General features: G+C 48.6%; 2 protein-coding genes across 5 annotated transcripts in view; one reads left to right on the top strand and one right to left on the bottom strand.

Annotated features, from left to right (window-relative positions):
- TMEM120B (transmembrane protein 120B) overlaps positions 1-9,761 on the bottom strand; it is an 11,911-nt gene extending 2,150 nt beyond the window's left edge. The window contains exons 1-11 of the mRNA XM_027878680.1: positions 9,649-9,761; positions 6,568-6,686; positions 5,528-5,644; positions 4,705-4,764; positions 4,071-4,166; positions 2,931-3,020; positions 1,987-2,052; positions 1,022-1,083; positions 679-771; positions 188-252; positions 7-32 (exon numbers count right to left, since the gene is read on the bottom strand). Of these exons, the coding sequence (XP_027734481.1) occupies positions 7-32; positions 188-252; positions 679-771; positions 1,022-1,083; positions 1,987-2,052; positions 2,931-3,020; positions 4,071-4,166; positions 4,705-4,764; positions 5,528-5,644; positions 6,568-6,686; positions 9,649-9,717 (863 nt within the window). The 5' untranslated portion in view covers positions 9,718-9,761. The remainder of the gene's footprint in view (positions 1-6; positions 33-187; positions 253-678; positions 772-1,021; positions 1,084-1,986; positions 2,053-2,930; positions 3,021-4,070; positions 4,167-4,704; positions 4,765-5,527; positions 5,645-6,567; positions 6,687-9,648) is intronic.
- Positions 9,762-9,862: 101 nt separating this feature from the next.
- On the top strand, positions 9,863-26,662 carry MORN3 (MORN repeat containing 3). Of its 4 annotated transcripts, none has more exons than XM_027878611.1 (7): positions 9,863-9,912; positions 11,367-11,474; positions 19,879-20,034; positions 20,705-20,862; positions 21,942-22,101; positions 24,703-24,887; positions 26,503-26,662. In XM_027878611.1, the coding sequence occupies exons 3-7, from the start codon at positions 19,890-19,892 to the stop codon at positions 26,569-26,571; spliced, it is 717 nt and encodes a 238-aa protein (XP_027734412.1). In that variant the 5' UTR covers positions 9,863-9,912; positions 11,367-11,474; positions 19,879-19,889; the 3' UTR covers positions 26,572-26,662. The 4 variants fall into 4 exon arrangements, with proteins under 4 accessions (XP_027734412.1, XP_027734413.1, XP_027734414.1 ...); XM_027878612.1 differs by lacking the exon at positions 9,863-9,912 and adding an exon at positions 10,189-10,256; XM_027878613.1 differs by lacking the exons at positions 9,863-9,912; positions 11,367-11,474 and adding an exon at positions 17,240-17,266.
- Positions 26,663-26,966: the final 304 nt, after the last annotated feature.

Genomic DNA, 26,966 nt, shown 5'->3' with positions numbered 1-26,966 from the left:
AAAAGCGTGATTGCATTATATAGCTGCCAGAACTGCAAAGGCATAAAGAAAAAAAGGCAATTTCATTACTAGAAAAGAAAAAAAAAAGAAACCCTGGAAACATCTGTGGTGGGTATGTGTGACCCAAAGCACCCTCACGCGGTGCTGAGACGCTGCACCCGGGGGAAAACAGGATTGCCCAACTTACATGCCCGAAGAACAAGAAGGGAAGGAGAAACGTCAGCCCCCGCCACATCCAGGACTGAAATCCTTCTGGAAAAGGTTGACAGACAAGGCAGAGTGTGAGCACAGAAGAGCCAGGACTGGAGCTGCAGCTCTTCCCCACCCAGACCACCCCATAAGGGCTGTCCCTGTCCTGCTCTGCAATAACCAACCAAGTTGAAGGTGTGATAATGGAAGGAGGATGAGGATGGGGATGACCAAAACCTCCCTCCTGACCCCCTCAAAAGCTGACAGAAATCAGATCCCTTGGCTCCCAACCCTCTGAGGGTTTATCCCAACTCCCTGAGGAAAGGGATAAAAGCCTTGACCCCTTCAGGCCTTGGGCCACAGGCAGCAAGGCAGGGGGGCAGCTCTGCAGAGCTCACTCTCGAAGGCCACACAGCCCTCTCCCTCCCTATCACTGCATCCAAAACCTGTGCCAAAACTGTGCAAAGGAAGTATTGCAGCAAACCTCACCTACTGTAAGGTCCAAGTGGTTTCTCTCCCCCAAAGCCCGGAGCCTATAGAGGCAGCCCCTTTGGTAATAATACTGTAGGAACTGAACACAGCCTGGAGAAGGAGAGAGAAAACATCACTGCTTTGGCTATTCTGAAGTATGATAAATATCAAACTGCTTTAATAATGTTTAATCCAAGAGCATTTAATTATTGCTTATAGTTGTAGATTGCATATTTGTACACTATCTTTATATTCCTACAGTTTAATACTCCAGTATTTACCAAACAGAAGTGTTTTCTTCTAAACATGTAAGACACAAAATTACTTTATCCTGTGAATTAACAAGGTAAGAAATACTCACTCTGAAATATTGAAAATGCTAAAAACTGACTGCGAAACATCTGATACATGAGTCCATCCGGCCTGGAAGCAAAACCCAGGGGAGGTCCATTAGTTTGCTAAAAGCACATGACACGGTGCCCTTCCCCTTCACCACCAAGCCTCATCCCATCAGCAAACGAACCAGCAGCTGGTACCCAGCCCATTCCACCCCACTGGGAGCCCAGGGAGGTGCTACAGCCACACAGGAGACACTCTCATTGATTAGGTTTCCCCTCTCCAACAAGTATAAAAATCTTTGCCATTATCACAGTTTTCTTTGGGCAGCAAAGCCATTCAGCATCATCTACACTGAGAATCTGAGCAGTGGAGAAGGGAGTGGTTGTGCTCATTATCCTGAGGGCAGTTCAGGATAGATGGAGGACAAGGGATCTTCTGCTCCAGCAACCACATCATCCCCTTACAATTTCTAATAATTAAAACGATTTTTAATAATTAACTAATCAGTTCATGCCCAAGTTGAGACAGGGCTGTCCATGGGGTGGATTGCCAGGTTGTCTGACACCACCACCCACTGCAATGTCACCTGCATTTCTGGCTTTAGACTCTGTAATTAGGGTTTAATAAAGGCACCAAACCTTCGTTTTGTGGTGTCCCTCCTCTACAGCAGCAAAGTGCTGCTTGTTTCCCTACTTACAGAGACAGGAATTTGGAGCCTTTGCAGAGGCTTTGCTACCACCACGCCAACTACACTGTAGGGTTTGTGTTTCTTTCTTTCCTTTTTTTAAACCAGCAATGTAAATACAAACTTGCAGCGTTGTATTTATCACTGGAAACATCTGTAACATCAAACAAATATTAAGTCTGACGCTCTGCCATGAGCCCAAGTGGCCACAGCTGCCCAGTCACGCTGCATTTGAATGCTCAGATGACACAAACACCGTGAAACAAGCTTGAAGCACCTCGAGCAGGCGAGAGCAGACTCACCACGTCAACATCACTCCAGACAGGAACGTGGAAACGTAGTGATGGGACACCCACCAGCCTTTGATCCTGAGGGAAAAAACCAAATGTGGCAGTCAAGGAACGTGGATTTCAGCACTGAAGCCCAGCTTGACGGACAAAAATGATCCTGCCTTGGGGAGGAGGGACAGGGAACAGAACAGTCAGCCCAACTCAAGCACAAGGGATGCTGCAAGAGCACCGCCCTGGCAGTGTGGCTTAGCTGGGGGCACTGGGGGGAGGCTCAGGACCAGGGCACGTCTCCCATGCTCCCACGGGCTCTCCAGCACATCCAGCAGCAGCAGTCCCTGCAGCACGAGGCACCTCCATAGCTAATGACACACAAGTGTCAGCCCACACATCCTTTTTCTTCCCTGCTGTGGAATTAAGTGACGTTTCCAGGGCCTTCCTATGAGGTGGCTGGTCCTTTCAGACACGAGCACTCAAGAGAGCTCAGGAAACAACAGTAAAGTGAGCGAGGGCTGTAGTGGAGCAGAATCAAGAAGTGAAGAGCTGCTCCAGAGCCAGAGCTGCTTTGGAAACTAAGCCAACATGGGTTGATTTTGAGGATTTGGCTATGGATTGATTTGCGGCGTTTCTGAGCAGAAGTGTGTGACCTCTGACACAAGGCAGCACACTTAACACCCCAGGCCACACCTACAAAACCCACAGCTACCACAGGCATCCAACACTTAGGACCAAGAAATTAGGGACTTCTAGGAACTGCAACTTCTCTCTCCCCAAACTTCAGGTGGCCACATCCGCCCTTGGAGGCAACAAGGGGAGGGGGATGGAGACAAGACCCTGCAGGGAGACATCAGCATCTCATATTTGCTGGGCTTCAGTGCCAAGCTGAATCCTCTTTTGTCTCTTGCTTTTCTTTTAAGGACATTTCATGCTCTCCCTGGGTTTTGCAGGTGGCACAGTACCTTGATCCATTGCTAATGAGAATGCTTTCCCGTATCGTCAGCGTGCAGTAATACCACACTAACAGGAAGTTAAACACTTCATCTGTCACCCTGTTAAACGGAAAAAAACACAGAGTTATAAAAAAAGAAATCCTGTCCGTTGCAAAGATACATTTTAAAAAGCCCTATTTTTCCTTCCTACCCCTGGGGGAAGGAAAACCTGCCCGAGTGAGGCCACAGACACAAAGCCCCACTCCTGAACATCTCTAACCTGCAGGCAGAACTGCACACACGCAGCACTTGAAGGGTTCAGGGCCTTTTCCCCCCAGGAAGTGCCCTGTGATATAACACTGCAGATCCTGAGCTGATAAGCAGGTATGCAGGGATGACATTAAGTCCTTCTGAAGGAGAGAAAGCACCATGGAGGCAGAGGATGATCCAATTTGGAAAGGCATTTCCAGGCTAATTCAGTGAGGAGATTTCCATGAGATCTATATAAATCCAATCAACTAAAAGAACGAAGAGCATTACGCTCCAAGGGGGAAAAAAACAACCCAGCAAAACTTTATTTTGCCATTTGTAAATCCCTTGAAGCCCAGGGGACTTGGGGCAGTCTCTGTACAAGGCAGCACCGTTCCTGGTACAATCCTGCATTCACCCAGACCCACAGAGACCTCAGGGAAGCTCCTGGCTCCAACATCTTCCTGGTTTTTAAGCAACACTGAATACTGGAAGCTTGTTGGTGCTCAGACACTTATCACAACCCGGAGATCGTGTTTCAGGTCTGATTATTTCATGCAAATCCTCTCTCACTGCCTTTGCAAACCCAAAGCCTCAGCTCAGGGCCTGGGACAACCCATGAGCAAAAGCAACTGCTTGTTCCCAAGCACAGCATCATGCCAGAAAAAAAAAGAAATCAGGAAACATGTTGTTGGACTCCTCTCAGTTGCAAAAGACTCCCAAAAGAGTTTAAAAAGGTAAAACACCTAAAACACAGATCCTGCCAGAGTTGAAGAGGTGCAAAAGGTGTCCTGCTGTCCAACTGCCCAAAGCCTGAACACCACCAGAGCTCCTCTCACTGTCCTCAACAGGACATAAGTTAGTTCCAACCCAGCACGTTTTTATTCAAAATACTTGATGAAAAGTAAAAATGCAGCTTACCTATAGTGCAGAAAAAACCTGCAGGCAACAGCCCCAAGTAACAAGATTATTGTCAGATAAAGTTTGAACTTCTCATACTCGTCCTTGTAGGCAAACCTGGAAGGGAACAGACACCGCTTATGGACACAATCAGGTGTTTGACCACAATGGGGCTCCACTTTTTTCAAACCAGACACAAATCCACATGCCAAGCCCAGAGACAGAGATTTTGCTGAAACACTTAGAAAAGCAGCAGAAAGGCAGAGTTCTGCCTGCAGGGAGGGTCTGTTCTGCTGCAAGACAATGGCTTCACTCCACCAGCAGGTTTCTGGGTTTAAAATATACACAGATTTAAAATATATACATCTCCATTTTCTGCATCACCGTATGCCTAGAAGTCACAATACCATTTTTCATTGCAAAAAGACCCCACCCTTACAATTAGACCACAGGCTGGGTTGGGCTGGGCTTAAAAGCAAGTGATGGACAAATTCAATTGTAGCTACACGAAGCCTTAGCTTGTCCCCATGTCATGGTCCAATTTCCCCACCCCTGACATTTCACTTCTCAGATCTCAGAGAAACCCATTCCCCTCTCTGGACTTCAGTGCTGGCCCCAGGGAACCCAAATCACACGCGTGGGAACACTCACTCACTTTGCTTGGTTACTCAGGAGAGTCACATTCACGTTTCCCAGCACCAGATTCAAGTACAGGCTGGAAGACAAAAACCAAGAGCAGACCCAAGTAAGTTGTTTTATTTGAACACTCCAGGATGACCCAGATTGAGCTGATGAGACAACGTCTCTGCCAAAGCCACATTTGCTGGAGGTTTTTAATTGAGGCAAACTGGAGGGATGAACCACAGAAGAGGATTTAAACATGGAAAAATCAGTCAGCATTTCCAAGAAGTTAAAGAAGAGGTTTATTTTCCTGGTCCCTTTTCTGCTCTACAGTCTAAGGGCGAGATATATAAAGTGCACTCCCCAAATCCAAAAATAACAGAGAGGAACTGGAAGAAAAGTTTCTGATAGAAACTCCTGAGGGGCTGCAGCATCACGCAGTGTTTGACAACTGTCACAGGCCTGTCCTGGCAACCCCACTTGAAGGAAAGTATAAATTTAAAGTTAATTGGAAATTTTATTTAAAAAGGAGAAAATTCTTGTGCTGATTCATTCCTAAAAAAAAACAGCCCGGGAAAACATCAGTGTGGACCAGTGAAGTGCACAATCCCTCACCAGTGCAGGTTACTTCCATTTTAACAGAAAACCTGCACTGCCCACACACAGAGTGCATTTACATACACTCACAGCTCATGAATTCTGTGTACCACTGACACAGCAGCTCAGCAGGAGATTCATGACTAATCCAATTTTACATGTCTGTCTTCGACATGCACCTTCTCCTTCAGGAACAAACCGCTGAGAACCCTTGAAAAATCAGCCTTCCTGGCGCGTGTGGCTCCCCAGGGAGCACGTACCCGTTCTTCTTCGGCAGGTAGGCTTCCATGTCGAAGAAGGCATTCTGCCTCTCCTTGATCTGGCTGCTGATCTCCTGAATGAGAGCAAACTCCTCGGGACTCGCTCTGGGCTTGCACCTGCAAGAGCCCAGAAACAAGATATTCCTGTTCACGCTTTCACCTCCTTTATATTTATAGGGAAAATAATGTTGTCATAAAATCCACGCTGGTGAAAGAGCTGACTGTGTGAGGTGATGCCATCGCGCGCTTTGCCCCTGTGTTTCTGCAGCACCATTTGGTTCGCCACGACTTTATTTCACTGCCAGGTTTATGTTCCTGAAAGTTACTTCAAGCAGCTGGTTTATAAATCAGCTCAGTGACAGGATTGTGTGCTCTTCCCAAACAGAGAGCTTTGGGAATTTTGTGCTTTTTTGCAGAAACTCCTTCCACCTTGGGAACCTGGGAAGTGGTTTCACACACTGCCCTTGCCGAGGCTGCAGCTCTTCAGGTATGAAATACTGCAGGATGTAACAGGACACGGAGCTGACGATTTACTGGCAAACTGTGGTTTTAGCAATTAATGTAAAACAGAGAGCAATGTACAGCAGAGCCAGCAGCCCGGGGTGTTGGAGGTGCTGTACTGAGACCTGCACACCAGGAATTCGGCCTGTGGCTCCTGGGGATCAGCCAAGCAGCCAGAGAGAGCTCCCTCCTGTAAATCCACCCAGGGGTTAAGTTACACCTCCAGGTTCGAGGATTGATGTTGCTCCTCCAGTTGCAGCCTATGGAGCAAAGCTTTGCTCACCTGGCAAAACCCACAGACCAAGAGCTGCAAGGACACACTGCAAGGATGAAACCCACACTGGCTCCCTCAAAATCCTTTGTTTACAGGACTCCATCTCTCATGCAGTTATTAACGTTTTACCTGGCTATAATATGGAGCAACTTTAGCACTGCAACACACACTGCACATTAAAATGCTAAAAATCCAACCATTTGAGCCCTTTGGGAAGGAGAAACACCCCATCCCAGCCTCCTCCACCCTCCAGGCCTCCCGTTACCTTTGCAGGCTGTGCTTCAGATCTTTCAGCGTCTTCTTCTGCCTGTGTATGGAGCTGCTACAGACTGTCTGCAAGCTGGTGACTTCTTCCAGTTTCTGCCTGTAAACTTTGTGTGTTTCCTGCAGGAGAAGAGGAGACAAGGGGTAAGGGGAACCCTTCTAGGTTACTTATAGCATTTGATCCTCCCCTCCGAGGGAAGCAAGCAAAGCCCTGGTTTTTGGGAGTCAACAGGCACCCCTGCATACAACCAAGGAGGGGGCACTGCCAAGCCAGCACAGATCCAACAGGGCTTAAATGGACACTGATGAAATTCCTGCAAGAGGAAAAGCATCTACACTCATCTAATTTCCTCTTTCTAATGAGCTTTCCCACTCAGGAGCTCCTCACTCCCATCCCATCCTGCAGTGAAGCCCCTAATCCTTGAATCTCCTAATCCTCCAATCTCCTAATCTTCCATTTGATCCTGATCCATCCCCACCAAATGGGTGGCTAAATCTCAGAGCAGGCACTCCAATTTCACAGCCAGATTAAATCTGGAGGGAAAAAGATGATGTGGACCTAAAGGGGAGGAAAAAGAAGACACAAATCCAGGCCAGGGGGTTTAGGCACCTCCTGGCCACAGGGTTTAGGTACCTCCTGGCCACCACTGCCATCCCAACCCTATGGATGTTCAAGCAACCTACTGCCCCATACTCTGGTTTAAGAAGTCTCAGGAAGGGCTCACCAGACACCAAGCAATGACCTCTGGGCCAACTTTAGGATCTACAATGAGTTGGAAATCAGAGTTTGCAGAGTTAGTGCCAAGAGACAGCGTGGGTAACACGGCTGTTGACACGGCTGCTTCATCTACCAACACATCAACGACCACAGAAAATTCCCACTGCTTTTCCCAGAGCACAAACAGGGTGGTAAAACCACCTAAACCAAATCTTTGCTCTCCTTTGTCAGGACCCAGCTGGAAGATGTTCGTTATTTACAAGAACAAACCAAAACAAGCTCCTGTATATGACTTAAAGACCTTAATAACCAAACTAACCATGGGCAGGCACTGCAGCTCTCATGGTTTGTGGATCACTTTGGCTTTGCTTGGCATGGACAGGACTTCAGGGCTCCCTGGATTGCAGAGTAACTCATCTTGCTTCTCTAGATATCACGCAACAACATCTTACAAAAGGCTGATTCAAGGGGCGTAAAAACCTCTTTGCCAAAAAAGGGTTCGAGTATTTATTGAAAACATGAACAGGCGAGTTGAGAGCTGGTAAATTCTACCCCCAGCCAAAACCATCAGGATAATGGTTTGAAAATGACACTGTTGTTTAGAAGAACATAACATTTGCTACAAGTGGGGTTATTTATTTGCCAAGAGAGACGAGTGCTTACAAGGAGACTCATTGACAGCAGGGTCTTAATCCAAATCTGGTGACATGTTCATACTCAGGGTTTAAATTAACAAACTGTTGCAGTGCAACTTGCATTTTTTCCCATGTCCCTGCCCCAAAACTGAAACATCCCACAACCCTGAGCTCTGTCTCAGAGATGAGGCATGAAGAGCAGCTCCTGCACGGCCCTGGACCAGCATTTCCAGCTGGAGAGGAGAGTCAGGGCAGCCAAAAAGGAGGAGATGCAAGCATGGAGGGGGGTCAAGCTGCTGCTGGGGAAAACAGGCTCCTCAGGAGCAAGAGATGCTGCAAGTGCATCCAGAAAGCCACATGCAAGGGCAAGTAGGAGCAGACACCCAGATGGAAGTACTTTCTTACTCTAGAGTTGGGGTTTGACTTGAAACCGGTTCAGGAGTACAGGACCTTCCTCCAAAGCACGTCTAAGCACCACCAGCATCTCGTGGAGCTGGAGCAGAGCCATGACCTCTCTGTTCCCCTCTTTTGCAACACATAAGAACTCCCTGATTGTGGATGTTATTCCAGCTTCTCACCTCTATGGTGCTAATCACTGACCAACTACACCTTGTGCCACCAGCAGCTGCCACCCCACCGAGAGGCATTTCTACTTTCCTTTCACAGGTGAGGAAACTGAGGCAGGGACAAGTTACCGACATTTGGCTGTGGTTTAGGTCAGACTCGGGTGATTGGTGAGGACAGTCAGCACACACAGCAAACAAGTGACCAGCAAAACCACGCCAGCTGGTCTCCCCCAGCACCCAGCCTTTCCTTCTGCTAACAGACATGCAACCTGAACTGACTTTTAATTAAGACAGAGAGCTAAATCTGGAAATCACACTTTTTTTCTTGTGTGCACGTTCTGTTTAACAGCCTAAAAGAGGCTAAAACAGCCTCCAGAGCGAGAACAGCCGGTCGTACCTTAAAACAGGCTTTAAGATTTAAAGCACGTGTACAGGTGCAGCACTGATGACATGCAGGGAGAGGAAGGCTTCTGGAGGCAAAAGCATCTTGCAGAACAGCTCTTGGCCCCTGCTCTAAGGCCTTTCTGTCCCTTGGTGAACTTTTGCGAGATGCAAAAACATCACTTGAACCCCTCGTACCCCATCACGGGAAATCAAACTGTGCAAGAAGCTGGAAGGGCAAGCACTGCCTCGGCTGTTCTTTGTGCCGTGCCGTGGGTGCACAGCCACACCAGGTCCCCCTTTTCCATCCTTGCTCGGGCAGTGGGAAGCGCGGCACCACGACCCCTCGGTGCATCCTCGGAGGTAGCTCGGGCATGGCCCTGGTTCGGTCCGGGATGTCCCAGATGTGCTCGCAGTACTTGCCCGGGGTACCGGGTGTTTCTGCCCCGCAGGGATGCGCATCCCCGCACCGCTGGGCATCGCGCGGGCACCCCGCGGCCAAGCCCCGAGCACGCGTGGCCGCCCCGGGCGGGACGAGGGCGACCCTGCGGGGCTGCCCCGGGGCGGGGGGTACGGGAGGGACCCCCGGCCCCGCTCCTGCCGGGTCCCCTTCCCAGCCTGGGAGCGGGGGGGAGAGGCGGGGCCGGCCCCGCGCCAGGATGCGGAGCAGAGCCGGGGAAGGGCAGCGCGGGAGAAGCCGCAGACGCGCGGCCGGGCGAGGCACGGCGATGCCCCCCGCATCCCGCCGCCCGGGAGCCGCGCCCCCGCGGCGCCCCGCTCACCTGGAGCTGCCGGAACTCCTCCTCCAGCTCCCGCCACTCTTCCCGGCCCCGCTCCAGCTGGTCCCTCATGGCGCGGGGCCGCGCCAGCTCCGCCGGCCCCGGCCGGCGCGCGCCCCCCGGCCCGCGGGCCGCGTGCGCCGCTGACGTCATCGCGCGCGCGCGCGCGCGCGCGCTCACGGGCGCGGCCCCGCGGCGGCGCGCGCCACCCCTCCGCCCCGCCCCCACCCCCGCGCGCGCCCGCCCCGGTGGGGAGGGAACGGACAGGTGAGGAGGGATCGGGCCCCGCGGAGAGGGGGAACCCCCCGGCCGGGGCTCCCTCTGGGCAGGGAGGATCTCCTCAGGTGGGGGCTTCCCTCAGGTCCATGCTCTCCTCAGGTGACGGACCCCCTCAGGTCAGGGACCCCCTCAGGTCAGGGACCCCTCAGGTGACGGACCCCCTCAGGTCAGGGACCCCCTCAGGTGAGGGATCCCCTCAGGTCAGGGACCCCCTCAGGTCAGGGACCCCCTCAGGTGAGGGATCCCCTCAGGTGAGTGACCCCTCAAGGGAGGGATCCTCTCCATGAAGGACCCCTTAGGTGAGGGTGTGCCTCAGCCAGGGCTCCCCTCAGGTGAGTGACCCCTCAAGGGTGGGATTCTCTCAGTGAGGAGCCCCTTAGGTGAGGGTGTGCCTCAGGTGAGAGCTCCCCTCAGGTGAGGGCTCCCCTCAGGTGAGGGCTCCCCTCAGTTGCTGCCACCCCTTCCCCTGCTCACCTCCTGGGGACCCTGCACCTCTCCCAGGTCCCTTCATTCTGTGGCAGCATCTGAAGTGCTCCATGAAGCATCTTCCTTCCCCTTCCTTCCCCTCAGGGGTGGGTTGTCTCGCATGGGACTGAGAATGGAGACAAACCCCTCCATGCACAGGGACGGCCCTCTCTGAGGGACCTGCTGGCTGAGGTGACCACCCAGCCCTGCAGCTGCCTGGGGCCCGGCCACGCTTCCTTAATATCAGAAAAAAGGCAAGAATATTCCTGATCTCTTTATTATTACAATAATAACCCACTTAGGGGCTGGGCTGGACAACTGGGAGAACTGCACAGTGCTTCTTGTCCTGTGGGTTTGTTGTGAAAGGGTGGAAATAGGCAAAGAGGAAGAAAAAGAGAAGAGGAAGGAAGCAATTAAAAAAAAATGGTACAAGGGGGAGGGGAGGAGTGAAGCCGAAGTAAAAATACAAGTGCAATGCTGTCTTTTCATGGGGAGTGTATGTGGGATCCCGTTTCCTTGGATTTGACGTAAACAACCAAAAACATTGGGTGTAGAGACACTCCTCAGTGTTCCTGCTGTCCCTGGTTCTTTTCTGGGTCTGTATTCACACTCTTTGCTTGTTTTATGTCCTTTATGCATGTTCTTTTCACGTGTGTGTGGGTTGACACCTGAAATGCAGTCCATGACCTGTTCCCTTGTTTCCAGAGAAACCTGCTCAGAGCTTGCTTGGTTGGGGATTTCTACTGGTTTAGGAACCACCAAGGCTGGGGATGTTCCTTCGTCCCTGCTGCTCCTCCAGTGAGGCTGTGATCATCCAGGGATCAAGGACGTGTGTTGTGGCTTTGATAATCCTGAAGTAGAATAAATAACTGATCAACGCAGTAAAAATGTCACAGGAGTGTGCTATGCCTGCATTAAATTTTCCCCAGATTCTAGCATTTGTCCACAACCCCATGTAACAAGAGTCTGTGTTACAGGAAGCCTGGATTTTGGATTACACAATTTGGAAGGGAAAGGATCACATCTCGGATCACAGCTTTGATTCCGCGCTGGATATGTGACGAAACTTTCCAGTTCACCTCAAGGTTAGAGTACTCCCTACCAGCCAAATTATTTCTCCTTCCCTCATGAAAACATTCCCTCCTCCTTTGCAATTACTCTGTCAGTTCAGCTTATGACAGGATCACCCCAAAGATGTAGCTGCATCTTCCTCCTGGCTGTTGAAGGAGGTTGGGGTGCTGACACCCTCATGAAGAGCTGGGGGAATCCAGACTGGACCTTATTTTCTTTAAGTAAAAACATTTAATAGAAACACTAACACTTCAACTGCTTGTGTCAGTCCTAACATTCAGGGAAAGTTACTTCTAGGATACATCATAAATTGTAAATAACCCTTAAAACTCTCACTGCTGAGCTATAAGCCTCAAAAGGGCTGAAGAAAGCTCTTAGTATCAGCCATGTTTGCCCTGGGTGTAATTCTGCAGCCTGATGACATTTCTTTAGGGCTGTGGCAGGTGCTGTGTATACAAAGGCAGGAAATGTTGAGCATTTCCCACTCCGAGCTGTGCTGGCCCTGGAGCTCTCCCAGAACACCAAGGGATCACCAGACCTTTATTCCAAACTTTCCTGCCTCTCCCCTACACCTCTTGACAAGGAACAATTCTTAAGCGTGTTGTGGTTGTGTATAAATATAACCTCAAAAGATTTCCTTCAACTTTTTAGCTGAGACACGCTAGTTAATATTGATTCAGGAGATGTGTATTTTCTTTAATGCAGAAAACATGAAAGAATTTCGCTAAACACCAACAATGTGAGTGTAGCACAGTTGGCCTTGCAGCTGGTTCTACGTTATTTAATGCTGCACCATTACAAAAGATTTCAGAATTACCTGTAATCTCTCCCCACCTCCTTGGGAGACTGAAGTTGTTTGTTTAATCCCGTTATTTCAACCACATCTTTGTGAGTAAAACCAAAGCAAGATAAGGTAACAATGAGCTTTTTTTAACTGGATCTAGATAAGTTGTTTATTATAGTGTGTATAATTTTACTCAGTAAGAACGGAAACTACAGATTGTAATTAAATTGCAGACCTAAGTCATATCTTCCCAATCCTAAGGCTGGGGACACGGGGAGGGGATGCTGGAAGGGCAGCAGGGGTTGTGTCTCATCAGGCTGTGCTGGACAATGTCCCTCTCTGCCTACAGCAGCAACTCCTGCAGAAAAGCCATTTTAAAAAGTTCCGTCTTTGGGAATTACATTTCCCATCTGAATTAAATGTTTATTTTGGGGAAAAAAAAAAAATTTGAAATTCTCCCCTTATGGAAAGACAGGAACAATAGAGTCTGAGGTTTCATTTTCTATCTGACTAAAATGCACCCCTAAATATCTACACCCATTGCACTCAGTGGGCAACCCAAGACCTTAGTGGACTATTATGGAAGTGCATCTTGGTATCTTTTTCTAGGTATCTTGGCACCTTTTAGTGGCTGTTTTCTGCTGCCAGAGATCACGTAAGGCCATTGCACAGCAAATCTACAGACGCGAAATCTCTGCTTTGCCTTTACCTTAATTAATCCCCAGCTCATCAACCATTCACTGCCAGAGAACATATCAAAGAAACTGAGTTAATAAATCAAGTTAAGGATCACAGTGAAACTGTGACTGTTTGTTCTTTTGGTTTTAGACTTGGTTGAGTACACGTAGCTATGTATGTACGGTCACATGTGAGCTCCTTCCCCTCACCTTCCTCCACCCTGAACGCAAATTCCATTCATTCTTCTCTCTTAAGATAACTGAGGCTGTTTCCTTTGATGCTTTTTCCCTGTCCTAGAAATGCAGATTCTTTCCAGCACAGCAAATGGGAAAGGACAAGACATAAATGCAGACGAGTCCCTGTTCTACCATCAGGTGACAATAAGCCATGATAAATAAAATACTTGGCTCATGTTTCAGCTGGAAATTGATACTGCTGATTCATCTTGTATTCATCTGGAGTTATTTGTCACTTAAGGAACAAATTAAGGACTTCAAGTGAAGCAGTAGCTCAAGTATGGCCAAATTTATCTGCCTCCAACAGTACTGAGAGTCCTGCAAACTGCTCCACAGTTGCACAGTAAATAATTCTCAGCTTTGTGTGACTTCACTAATTAACATCATAACTCTATCTTTGAACCTCTATCTTGCTGCAGGTAGTTAAGTAGAGACCGTTAGCTGTAAACCTGCAGCAACAGAAACTCCTGGGGAGAGGGTATCTGATGTCAGCTCCAAGGACTTCAGCCCTTCACTCTGCATGACTAAGTGCCCCAACATTCCAGATAAGCCAGGGCTCTTACTTGGGGTCGTTTTGCTGTAAAACAACCATGGTTTTTATCTTGAGAGAGCTGTTCCCAGCCAAAGGGAGGGAAGAGTTTTAAAGAAACACTTCCCCACAAGGCTGCCTCTTAAGCCAGAGTCAACCAGTGAAGTTTGCACCTCCACCCTTTCACTTCAGTCCCTCCTAAATCCTGCTGATAACAATTCTTAAAAGCAGAGTGGTGGGGAAGCTCCTTCAGCGCTGCACCCACTCCGTGCTCATCCAGCTACACCCGACACAAGCTTGGTTGGAGTCCAAGACCCTCCCACCTCTTCCTCTGGCTTTTCTATTGAATGTAGCAGCAATAAAACAGGCATCTGAGCATCCTACTTCCACAGTATGTTGTTGTCACATTCTTCACCTTTAAAGAATTCCAACATATGTTTCTCTACATGCTTTTCCTCTATTTATTCTAGGAAGTTCCCAGAATAAATTTAAATTATTGATTCTGACAGTTTTCAGTTGGTTTGGGCATTTCACTTGGGTGATTCCCCAAGCTTTGTGAGAGCAAACTCAGCTCAGAGCAGCTGTCTCCTTTCAGTGCAAAAATGATTGGTTTATGATGTAGAACACGGAGGGCCTTTAGTTTTATAGGTTTTTTTTCAAATCTTACTCTTCAGAATGAAAAAATGAAGGTGCATCATGTGTCCATCAGGTATCACAGGACCTTGATCCAGAAAGGTGTGTTTCCAGGCGTGTTTCCACACACATCCTGCCAGTGCTTGGTTTGCTCTTCACTGTATCCATCCTGGAAGGAAGTGGAGAGCTGAAAGTCCATGGCAACGAACTGTGTTGGCAGAATAATGGGCTGAGTTAGAGCATAATTCACATAGCTAGATTTAACTGCTTCCTTTCAGTCTTAATAAATGTAAGGTTTAATCAACTGCCAGACAACTGGAGCAACAAGGGTGCCAACAGAACTGAAACCCTGTCACGCCCTGGTGAAGGAGGCTTTGCTGGTGCTTCTTGGTGTCAGTGACCAAAGTCTGTGAGAGTGAAATAAGAAGAAAAAAAACAAACAACACACACACAAAAAATAGCCAAGAAGGGGATTTGGGGCCAGATTTTGCTGGAAAAGCCAGAACAAGGGGAACTGGATAAAGGAAAACCCAAATTCTCCTCCTAGTAAATTATAACTTGGATTTTGACCCTACTTATCATAGCGACCACAGTGTTGTGCCTTGAAACGACTGCTCTTGGGAGAGGGAGAGGTTTGCTTAGGGCATTTCTGGGGCAGTTCAGGTTTATATCTCCCTGTCTGACTGAATTATGTATTCTAGATACCTGGCACCCCTCAGGAAAATTATGCCCACTCCCTACTTACTAATGGGGTTCCTTCTCTCATAATGGAATGACATTTTCTAAGTAAATTTTCTCTTCAGTGAGTCAAAAGAACTTTCTGATAAAGCTTCAAATATCACCACCTTCTCTTCAAGCTGGTCTAATTTTGCCTTTTTTAAATGAGAAGAATACCCATACATTTCCCCACTCTGTACCCTTGTAATACAAAAAGGTACAGAATGGTATTAACAAGTGACAAAATAATTAAGTGTGATTCAGATGTTCCTACCTGGCCTAAGAAAATGGGAATCACACACAGCCTCTTCCCAAATAAATGTCTCTGTGAAGCCTCTTAGGTGGGAGCAGGAGGGTCTGTGACAACCCACTCTGGGACCATGGAACTAAAATAACAAACACACAGAGACCTGGAGCAGAAGGATTTAAAATAAGTGACCCAGAAAATGAGGCATCACCAACCATTTCCCTCCATCATATCCAGACACAGGGATGGTTTTTTTATCCCAATTTGTGCATTTTAATTTTGTTGCTAAAATGTTTTAATTTTTTTAAAGCCTTAATTGGTTTCAAATGTTAATTGAGTTTCAAATATGTCTATCACTTCTGGTTAGTAAAAGCCGTGGTTCAGTGAGGCACAGTTTGGACTTGCAGTTCAAAAATCTCAGGCAGCCTGTGCTGTTTAAAAATAAACAAGTGAAATGGTCTGAATTAGCTAATTATCTTAATTGCCAATTTCTCAGTTAAGTGCAGTGAAATATAGGGGCTGAAATATTAAAAATAATTAATACTTTTCCAGGAAGGGCTATTTTTGGTTGTAATTTAAGACTGTAGCTTTTGGGCTGCAATAAGCATTTTTTCTTCTCCCTCATTGGTTTTTCTCATTTCCTCCCCAAATCCCTGTTCCCCACTGCAGCCCTTACAACTGGCCACAGTCAAACACAGGAATGATTGTCTTCAGTAATTCTTGGGCTTTGCCCCAAACCAGAATGTGTTAATGTGAATGAGTGGCAATAAATCCTTCCTGAACATCTTCATCTCCTTTTTAAAAACAGGAAACATTTTCTCATGTATAAGTGTTTCCTAACTTGGTCAACTTCCATAGTTTTCTTTCTGGTTCTCCTGCTAGAAGTTCCACCTCTCCTACATCCCTGGATGACAGCTGCCACCTTCCCAATTCATCTAATCCAGCACCAGAAATTCCATGTTTGTCTTTTCCCATGGTGCAGATCTCCCTCCATCATTTCCACACCAGCTCCTCTGTTGGCTGTGGATCACCTCTTCCCTCCAGCCTCTTCATTTTCCTTCTCCACCTGATTTCCCAGGCAGTGGCATTGTCTCCTCTGGCTCCATGGCCCTCACATGTGTCATGGGAAATGGAATATTTCAGTCACACTCACATTTGGGATAAGCCCATCCCTCTGTCCTGTCTGAGCATGGACACAACATCCAAGCCACATTCAGTGCTACATTCATTGAAGATGGCAAACAAACACCCATCAGGGCAGACCAGGCTGTGTCTCACCTCCACAGAGGCGGCTGCTTTGTTTTCATCACAAGATTTCCCACCTACCTCAACATTTTAACCATCCAGCCTGCAGAGCTCTGCACAAAAAATGTGCCAAAAGGATGAAAATCAAATGCATTTGGCTCATGGGAGTCATAGGAGACCTTTGGTTTTATAGTAGAAATGTGCACAGTTAATTACCCATTAGGGAAGATTATTACAGACACCCACAAGGCCATGATGGCAATCCCTGCTCGCTGTGGCTGTGGAAGAAATGTAATGGATGAGGGAATTAGTGTCAGCTTTATTCAGATTTCTCCTTCAAGACCTCTGATGTGCATTTTCAGGGGGTCTCTCCTTTCCTCTGACATTTTCAAGGCTGATTTATTAGTTACCCATCAGTGCTGTAATCAGTGCTCTCGTTCCCAGCCTTCTGCTGCCGGGCTTACAAAATAAAACCAACCGGAGTTGAGACACTTCGTTGCTTATCAGCACTTTATATTCTGCTGGAAAATCCTGATCTCCAGAGCGCGGGGTGCGCTCCGGCTCCATCCGTGGGGAGCACGGTGTGACCGCTCGTGTCCCGCCGCTCTCCCCGTCCGCCCGCAGCCGCTCCGCTCGCTCCCCGGCCCCGCTCCCTGCTCCCTGGGCGCAGGAGTTTGGCACGTTGCTATGACGACCCCGCCGCTGCAACAGGCAGCACCCGGCGGGCTCCAGCACAGGTCGGTGCCCGCGGTTTGGCCCTCGCGGTGGGGGCGGCGGGACAGCGCGGGCCGGACACGGCTGGCAAAGGGACCCCCGGAGCAGGGCAGTGCCGTGGGGCCCGCTGAGCTCGGCTGCCACATTCTCGGGGCAGGGTGCGCAAGGGGACACGGTGAGGTGGCAGGCAGGGTGCTGCCAGGGACAGTCAGCAACCGCTTCGCTGCAGCAAGGTGTATTTTCCTCTTGCTATTCGTTAAGATGTAAGGCAGGAAAAAAAAAAAAAAAAAAAAGAAAAAAAGGTGTTATCTGTAGCTCAGTCGCACTGCTCTGAAGTTCTGCGAAGAGCCAAGGGAGAAAATGGGCTTCCTGTAGGGCCGGGCAAACTAAAGCTCCATTTTAGCAGAGGCCACACAAAACTCTCAGAGCGGGGTCTGGAGGAGGACACGGGGGTCTGTAAGAGCCTCGGCCCCAAGGGCAGCGGCAGAACCCCTGACCCCCGGCACCGAGAGCTGCAGCCGGAGCGGCTCCACAGCGCCTGCCTCCCACTGCTTGGCTGCGCCCTCGGAGTAGGTGGCTAAAACATCCAGGGCGGCGAATACCGACTGCGTTATCACTTATGCAAAACTGGCATATCTGACTTAAATTTGGAAGGGGATTCAGCAAATAAAGGCAGGTCCCGACAGCCCGCATTACCCCGGGTGCTCTGCGCGGGCTGTGCCTCGGAGAGCCTGGCGAGCAGATGGAGGGGTGCTGGGACTGCCCCCGCAGCTGGGAATCCTCCCTGGAGTCTGTAAATCCTAAGCTTTGAGCTGAAGAAGTGGTTGGATGCGGTGGTGGGAGAATGATGCTCCCGTCTGGCAGAGGTAGTGAAAAGACTTCTCGTCAGAGCCGGTATCGGGGTGGGTGCAAGCAGCTGTACCTTGGCTCTTCTCCCCCAGCAAAGGGAAGACAGATACAAACAGGCAACGTGTGGCTCTGTGTCCTGCAAACCCTCAGCCCTTGGCAAATATCGCCAAGAACCCCCCTCTCTAGGGCCTGCAGCACCCAAAGGCAAGGGAGGAACTCAGCAGTTGTGGTGTATCCTTGTTTGTATTGCTGATAAACCATCCTCTGCAGCGGGCTGGGACTCCATCCCACCAAGTGACAGTTCTTGTCCTCGGTGGCCTCAAAACAAGATGCTCCTCAGCTCCTCTCCTCCCACGGCACTTTTGGGAACCTTTGGAACCTTTGGAACCTTTGGAACCTTTCCCCCTCCCAGGTCTGAGCTCACCGTGCAGTGCCCGGGCAGGTTCCTCAGCTTTGCCTGCGCTCCCCACAGCCCCACGGTGAGGAGCCACGTGGGATGGGCACTGCACAACTCAGCTGCGTTTTGGGTGGGAAGGCTCATCCTGGACATGTAAAGATACTTTCTTCAGCAATGATATCCCACCAATTAGCTATCGAATGACCATTTCCCACAGCTGTGTGAAGAGCTGAGGATGAACGCTAATGTATTTTCTTAGTTATAATTTCTAGCTTTTATTCCCTAGCAATGGCCTGAAGTACCTTCCTTTCCCCTCTCCTCCCAAGTTCCACACTTTTACCCACGCCAGGCTCTCCGGCACCCCCCGCACAGCAAGAAACAGCTTTGCTCTGCCGAGAAGGGAGAGACGCAGCGAAATCACTCCGTATGGCTCAGTCCAGCGGATCAGGACAGAAGGGGGAGCCCAGGAGACAAACTCGGAGAGCATCCCAACCCGCCAGGCTCCAGCCGAGCTCTGGATGTTGACGGCATTCCTAGAAACTTGCTTTTGTTTCTACAGCCACCTTTTGGCGTTTGTTTATGGTTTATAGGAGACCACTCTCTCCTCTGAGTCTGTTCCCGAATTCCCACTGCGCTGAACAGTGCCCAGAAATCACCACCGTGCTGTACTCCAGCATTCTCCTCTCTGTATTGATAGGCCAATACATCTTCTCCCTCATCTTCCCACATGCTGACCCTTTCCCTCTGGACCTCTGGCACCTGAATCCCCTCCCTCTGTACCCATCATCCCCTGCCTGCTGTTCATGCTTTAACCCCATGCCAAACTCAGAAGTCCCCTCCTTGGCAGCCTGATCAGCTGGCGAGTGCTTGGCCTGCCCTGGGCGAGTCTGCAGCCTCCTGGGAGAAAGAAACGTTGTGGTTTCAACCCCTTTTAACAGACCCCTGCAGGACAGTTATTTTTAGCAGTAAAGGAGCCTGAGCTGCATTACTGCTGGGGGTATGAAGTGTCCCAGCTCCAGGTGGGCCTCTCCCTGACCCATTCCGTCGGTTCTATGGAGGAGGAGATGCCTTTCCCTGCACTCCCCAAGACCTCTGGCAGGTGCAGAGACCAATGCCCACCACAAACCTGACCTGCTGAGATTTATTTAACATTTCCTAACAGGCCAGGCAATGCTCCAAGCCCATTGTCACATAGTGCTGGTTTGTACTTCAGTATTTTTAGCTCCCTCCTGTTTGTTATATCTCTGTTTTACACCCCCAAAGCCAGGCATCAGTTACTGACTCATCTGCATCTTAAGGCATAGCTCACAAATACTGTTCTGCCCATACCTGCCTTAGTGATTTCTCTCTAATTTATTTCTGATAATCATTTGTGTTTTTTTTCTCCAGACACCAGCAATATGCCCATTATAAAGTACCCCAGGGCTAGAGAGCCCCTCTATTATGAATGGGACAGGAAGGCCCAGAAATGTGGGTTAAGACACACAGTTTTTGCTGTAAATGGGGATCAGTATACTGGAGAATGGCTGAACAACCTGAAACATGGTAAGATACATAATTTTGAGGAAAGGTACTGATTTAGATGTCCTTAGAAAGGTTCCTGGGGGCAGGGAGCAGTCAGTGGTTCTGTATGCTCCTGGAAGAGTATCTATTCTTGTATGACTATATATATATATATCTATATGTCTTTGATACATGTAATGTAAAAATGCACTCAGAGACATTTCTAATAGGTAACTTCAAGAGCTTTTGCATGCACTCAGGGCAATTACCCAAAATATCTCTCTTATGGATATTTAAAAGTCCTCTCCAAACACAGCAAACTGCAGTGAGCTCCATGCACTGGGATGTGCCCTGGCTGCACAGTCCCTGCAGCTCTCTCAGCTCCTGACTTGGCTTCAGGAATCTCAATTTATCCTCAAGCTGTGGCGGGCACTGCAGGAGACAGAGCAGGGGAAGGAGACCCTGACCGAGCCCTGAGCAGCCGGAGCAGGACAGACTTGTTTACAAGCAGTAAAACCAGGTTTGGAAAGATTTAAGTGCATTCAGCAAAGGCCACACAGGAAGCCCCCGATCAAGATTAACGATGGTTCTGTCTTGGGAAGCTAAACTGAATCCCAGACATGAGCCTGACCTGGTGCAGGGATGGAATAGGAAGGCAGCCCTGGACACCCTTCTCCTAAACTCCCCAGCATTCCTCTTGTTTGTTAAACAGGTAAAGGCACCCAGATATGGAAAAGCACCGGAGCTATTTACAGCGGTGACTGGAAGTTTGGGAAGCAGGATGGTTATGGCTCATACAGCATTCCTGACCCTGTAACCAAGGAATACAAGAGGGTGTACACAGGCTGGTGGAAAAACGGCCAGAAAACTGTAAGTGAGATTTCCTGCACGTGCCAGCAGTGAGGCAGCATGACCCGAAACACAGGGAAGGGTTGGGTGCACCCATGCAAAAAGATCACTTAAAATCCTAATTTGCCCAATACTGAGGCTGAATTGAATGGTCAAGAGTAAAAATCCATGATATTTATGGGAATGCCATTTCCCTGCTGGACTCATCCCACTCATACACTGGTTACCGGGCTACAGCCCCAACCAGCTGCTGCAGAGCAGTGGTTACTGCTCAGACTCACCTGCAGCTTGGCCAAGCAGGATGAGAGGCTTCATATCCCATCTCTTAATCCTCCCTACCCATCCCTTCCATTCCTCTTATCCATGAAGTAATTGGAGGAACCTGTATTATAAGCGCTGCAGGAAAATGTACCTTATTTCTGTGAGTTTTACAGCAAATTAGACAAATAACATGAGTTCTTTCGGAAGTTTTTCCTGTACATTCATGCAGTTTGGTAAAATCAATACTCAAAATTAGTTATTTCCAGAACTGATTTTATTATTTGTTCAGAGATAAATTAATGCTTTATTCCTATGGGAAAACTCACTAGTGATATGGAAATAGTTCTTACTGGTATAACTCCCTGGTATAGGGGGTAACTCTGGACTTCTCTTAATGGCAAACACACATGCAAGACAAACAAGGGATGGAGTTGCTCAGGTGGGACACTTTGGGCTGTAGGAAGGAAGTGTCATCAGTGTTGAAAGGGATGAAATCCCCATGTTGAGAGACACATCCTTTAATGCTGCCTATCCCCAGGCAGGTTTATATACTAGTAAAACCTGCTTTTAGCTAAATATTAGCAGCAGTCATGCCAATAAAAACACACTGAGATATAAACCCAAGAGTTTTTCATGGGAATAAAACCATTTGCAAAAAAAAAATCCCATACTACCACCTCTGATTTCCTTCAGCACATGAACAGCCACTGAGCTGGGCTGCCACATGTGTAAGAACAATAAACAAAGGAATGGTGTATCTAAGACATGTCCCAAAATTGGGACACTGACCCCTTTCAACAGCACAGCTCCTCACCAGCCATCTCTGTGCTGCTGTCCAGGGCCAGGGGGTTTGGTTTTACCCCAACGGGGAGCGCTACGAGGGCGAGTGGAGCGATGGAGTGCGGGGCGGCTGGGGACGGATGTTCTACCAGGATGGATCCAGCTACGAGGGACAGTGGGAGGCGGATCAGCCCAACGGGCAGGGGATGCTGCGGCTTGGTAAGTACCAACCACCCTCACCCTGGGCACCCGCCTGCCCCCTTCCAGCTCTCCAGTGTCGTGCTGCTCCCCAGGTGTCACTGCCGTCCAGATTTCTGGATGCTTGATGCATTGCAGCAGGGCTGTGGCTGCTCCATGCCATCCCTCCCCTCCTGGGCTGGGGCTGGAGGCAGCACAGGCTGTGTGAGGGCCCACACAGAGGAAAGCTTATTTTTGCTGTGATTTACATTTAAATGACTGGGATGGTTCGGGTTAGAGATAATATACTGTTGGGTCAGAGAAGAGCAAATCTCTCTTTTCAAGCCAGGCACTTTGCCAGACAGACTTTTTAGCTCTGCATACCAAAGAGGAGTCCAGTTTCCAGCACAGGAAAAAAAAAAACAACAGAGAATTTTCTTGTTGAGTTCACTCCATCCCCTATCTTACTTCCGACAGCAGCTCACGTTGAGTGATCACAGGGGTTTCATTAGTACACAATCCTTTTCCATAAATAACACCAGGCACATCATGGATTTGGAATGTTAGGGGCAATCTCAGTGTAAATACAGAAATTTGAAATTTTTTTCCCTATAATTTCCATGGAGTTCAACACATTTTTCCCTGAAACCAAGAATCCCAGTCCTTTGCAATACAAGGCATGGCATTCCAAGAACATTTGAAGAAATATTATCTCCATGTTAGTATTCATCTATTCTTTTTTTTTTTTTTTTTTTTTTTTTTTTTTTTTTTTTTTTTTTTTTTTTTTTTTTTTTTTTTTTTTTTTTTTTTTTTTTTTTTTTTTTTTTTTTTTTTTTTTGCTTGAAAGTGATCTCAGGGCTAGTAATTAGCTGAGCAAAGCAGCTGGGGGGAATGGGCACGACCTTCGCTGCACATCACAGGCTCTTTGGACCGATGGCCCATCCGGATGAAGTCAGCACCTGCTTCCAGGGAGAAACCTTCCACTGATCTGCTGCTCTCCCATCCAATTCCACGTTAGTTACAAACGAACAACCCCCCCTGGGCTGAACCGCGGCTGATGCACCATTTCAGAGCCCCGTTGCCTCCAGCGTTGCCTGCAACCGACTGCGAGCTGGATTCCTTTTGGTTAAAATTAGCCAGAGCAATTATTTCATACCCACAAGCCGAATGCATTTGGCTCCATGCTGGAAGGGTGCCCACGTGCCGGCAGCTCTGCGATCTGAAAGAAAAGGAGTTCTCCAGTGGAGGTCACGATGAGCTGCAGCTCCAGATTAAATTGCTTGTAGTGGCAGCGTGCCCGGCGAGGGTGAGCTCGGCTGGGAGCACCGCGCTGCTCTCCCGCCTCTGCCACGGCCATTCCCGAATGGAGCATGTCCGCTGGGATCACAGCAGGGAGCGCACAGCCTCGGGTGCTTTGAGAGGGGATGGGAGCAGCTGGACACCACAGTGCAGCCTGGGCATTCCCTACCCCCTCCATTAGAGCCAGGGCTGTGATTTTGGTGGTTTCCCAGTTGTTGGAGTGCGGGAGCTGAGCTGCTCCTACCAGTGGGCAGGGCGGGCCGGTGTTGAAGATAAGCACAAAACCAGATCTAAGTTGCAGATAACCACCACCACAGCCCCAGCCTGTAATCCAGACCCTGCCTGAGCAGCCCAGCAGCCACGTGCCCCAGAAGCGTTTTTGGTTTTTCCTCCTCACAGCGTTCTGGCAGGCCCCAGCTACCTCTGCAGCACCAGGCAGGGTGCCCTGGTATTTCAGCCACTTCTTGTCATGAAGAGTGGCAGAGTTCAGTTGAGACTCAAAGGTACTTCCACTAAGTTGATCAGAAATCCCCATGGTTTGGGGCTTAGAAACACTGTATGTAGGCAAAGGGGAGAGCAGAGGATTCTCCCAGTGAGTCAGGATGGCCTTGAGGCATCCCAGCATCACTGTGGTTATGATGCCCCTTCTCAACCAGGACGAGGCTTCTCTCCTCTCCTTGCAGCTCTGCTTTCCCTGTTGGTGATGGATGGATGGATTCCTGGAGAGCAGCACAGAGCCCAAAAATAACTTCTCTCAACTTGCAGAAAAACGCCAGGAGAAGCAGCACAGCTGGAAAAACAGTAACTGACTGCCTGAACTGCTCAGACACTCACAGCAGTTCTCAGCCTTAATTCATTGAGGAAAAACTAACTGCAAGTATTCTTTGAAATCAAGATTATTTTGACTGGACAGCAGTCAGTGCTCTGTTCCTTGCCCAGACAAGCAAACTTCTCTCTTCAAGCCAGAGATCCTGTGTGATTTGTTGCAGTGACAAATCTGAAACTTGTGTCCTGTAATTTTTCACATTGTGAGGAGTGATTCAGTGGCCAGTCCCTTACCCTCAGCTCACCTGCTCAGTGTGTCAGCAAAAAATGAGTATCTCTGTAAGAACAAAGCAGGTGAACACAGTTCTTGTTACAGGGGGGCAAACGTGGGCTCCTTTCACAACCTCTTCTCCCTCTGCAGCACAGCAAACAGCGCAGAAGCAGAACAACACACTGTGCTGCAGCCCCCTGGAAATTACTGAGAGAAGCCAAATACATCATCTCCTTCTCTGTCAGTTTGCTCTGTTGATTGTTTTCATTTGTAGCCCCTTCATGAAATGGTTATGTATTTAATTGCAGCAAATGGAAATCGGTATGAAGGAGGTTGGAAAGATGGAAAGAAGCATGGCCCTGGCAGATACTTCTACGTGGATAAGGGACAGTTGTTAGAAGGCACCTGGGCAGAAGATATAGCAAAGTGTGGAATTCTGGTTGACTTCGACAGAGACAAAGCTCCAGCCCCTACTCAGTATCCAATTCCAAAGGTAATTGCTTGGAAATTTCAGTGTTTGTATCCATCAACACTTGGGTCAGCTCCCCAGGTAGCATTTCACTCCTCCTGTGATTGCCCCTGTGGGATTCCCCACTCACAGGGTGTGTGCTCAGTGCCTTTTGGCCAGCAGTGTCCTCAAGGGCCCCGTAGGGACAAACAGCTCATGCAGCCTCTGCTGGAGCCTCCTAATCACCTACATCTGAAAAAATGCAGTTCTCACGCACCAGAACTGCTCAGAGACCTGAGGCAGCACAAAGGAAACGGGGACAATAGAGGCAGAGACAATTGTGGGATTTGCGTCAAACCCAGATGATTTCCCCAAGCCCAACTGCTGAAGCTGAGCAGACCCTGCAGAACCCCAGGCAGCTGCAGGGCTCACAGCAGCTCTTTCCTCTGCCTGGGCACTCCAAGTCAGGAGCTCACCGTGTCCAGCAGCCCCAGAGGCAGAGGGGTGTGTGCAGCTTCCCACCTGGTCCCATGGTGGGCAGATGGTGTCCCAGAGCCGACATCCTCTGCTCCCCTTTCCCATGACTGACACACTGCTGAGGAAGAGTCAGTGCCTGTCCCCATGAAACACAAAGGCATCGCATTTCCAGGGGATGGTTATTACTGCAGGAAGGGGTGGGGAAGCTCCTCTTTGCTTGGAGCCAAGCAGAACCACCCTGGGTAACCACAGCACACTGCTTTGCTCCAGGAACACTGGGAATAGCACAGCCCCACAAGCAGGTAAAGCCACCCATCTTCCTCTGCCCTGGGGACAAGGCTGTTGCAAATGATACCTGGCACCTGCAGCCTTCCAAAGCTCTCAGCTGATACACCTTCACTGCCCCTATTTTTTCAAATCTGGTTTCTGTAGCAAAGGGCCCTTTGAGCAGAGACGGTTTTGACAAGCCAGTTAATCCTGTAAGTACCAGGCACACCCACAGCAGTGCAGAGTAATAAACCCCAAATACCCACTAGGGAAAAACAATCTCTATTTTTCAAAAAGAGTGAAAGGACCAGCACTTCTGTAAGCTAAAAATATTTACCTTATGTGGTTTGTCAAAGGTCACCCAGAACAGCCTCAACAACCCATCAGTCTGGGATGAACTGCGTCGGTAGGCTAAGGCAGGATGTTCAAGTCTGACTGTTTATTTAACTCCCTGAAGACCAAGTGATGACCCAATTCTCTTCTGCTCTAGGGGCAAAAAGAAAGCATCAACTTTCATTGCTGTTATTGTGCTTTCAATCGGCAATGATGTGTTGATCTCAGAGTACGAGGGAAGTTAACAGATATTCATAAACATTTTCGCCCACACTCTTTAAAAATTATGAGCTCCAACAGGCTACAAATCAAAGCCATTCTTGTTTTGTCCAAGAGTGTGTTTAGTTAAAGGAGACTCAGCCACTCCACACAGAGCTATTTCAAGGAGATGAAGGGATGTTCAACACACTAATAAAATTAAGGAAGTGTAGCAGTGTTTCTAAAACAATAACTGAAAGGCTGCTGTATGAACTAAGTCCTGATACATGGGAGACTCTCTGTTAATGCTCGAGTAATCAAGATCTATAAAACCTTAAGCTTCTTCAATTACACTGCCTAACTGATTTGTATTCTTTTTATTTAGATTGAACTAGATGATCCAGCTGGTGTTTTAGCAGAGGCCCAGGCACTGCTTGATGACAGCTATAATTAATAACTGGATGCTGAAGAAAAAGACGTAAGATAAGAGCAGTCCTGGGTTATGTACTCATTCCAGTGTCAAATCCACACTGTGGTGTATCATGGTCTGCTTCACTCTTCCCTCAAGGCTGTTCAGGTACACTTCACTCTGCAGGTGGCTTTGCTCAGTAGCCTCCTCCTACCCCCCTTATTTTGGAAAATAAAGGAAAAAAACTGAAGGGGAAAATAAAAAAGAAAAACCACGAGCATCAAAACGCTGGCAGACAGGCACGGGGACTCTGCTCAGCTCCTCTGACTTACTCCTGCTGTAAAATCCCACTCCTGTTGGTTTCAAGGTCTTTCCCTTAGAGAATGAGGGTTTTTAGTATCTGCTAATCAAATAACTGTGTCTCCCCCCATTCCCCCCAA

Source organism: Empidonax traillii, unplaced genomic scaffold (assembly GCF_003031625.1).
Source record: "Empidonax traillii isolate 1590-97213 ecotype Southwest subspecies unplaced genomic scaffold, ASM303162v1 scaffold43:size1863611, whole genome shotgun sequence".
Taxonomy (NCBI): Eukaryota; Metazoa; Chordata; class Aves; order Passeriformes; family Tyrannidae; genus Empidonax; species Empidonax traillii.
This window is presented reverse-complemented; position numbering and strand designations above follow the sequence as displayed.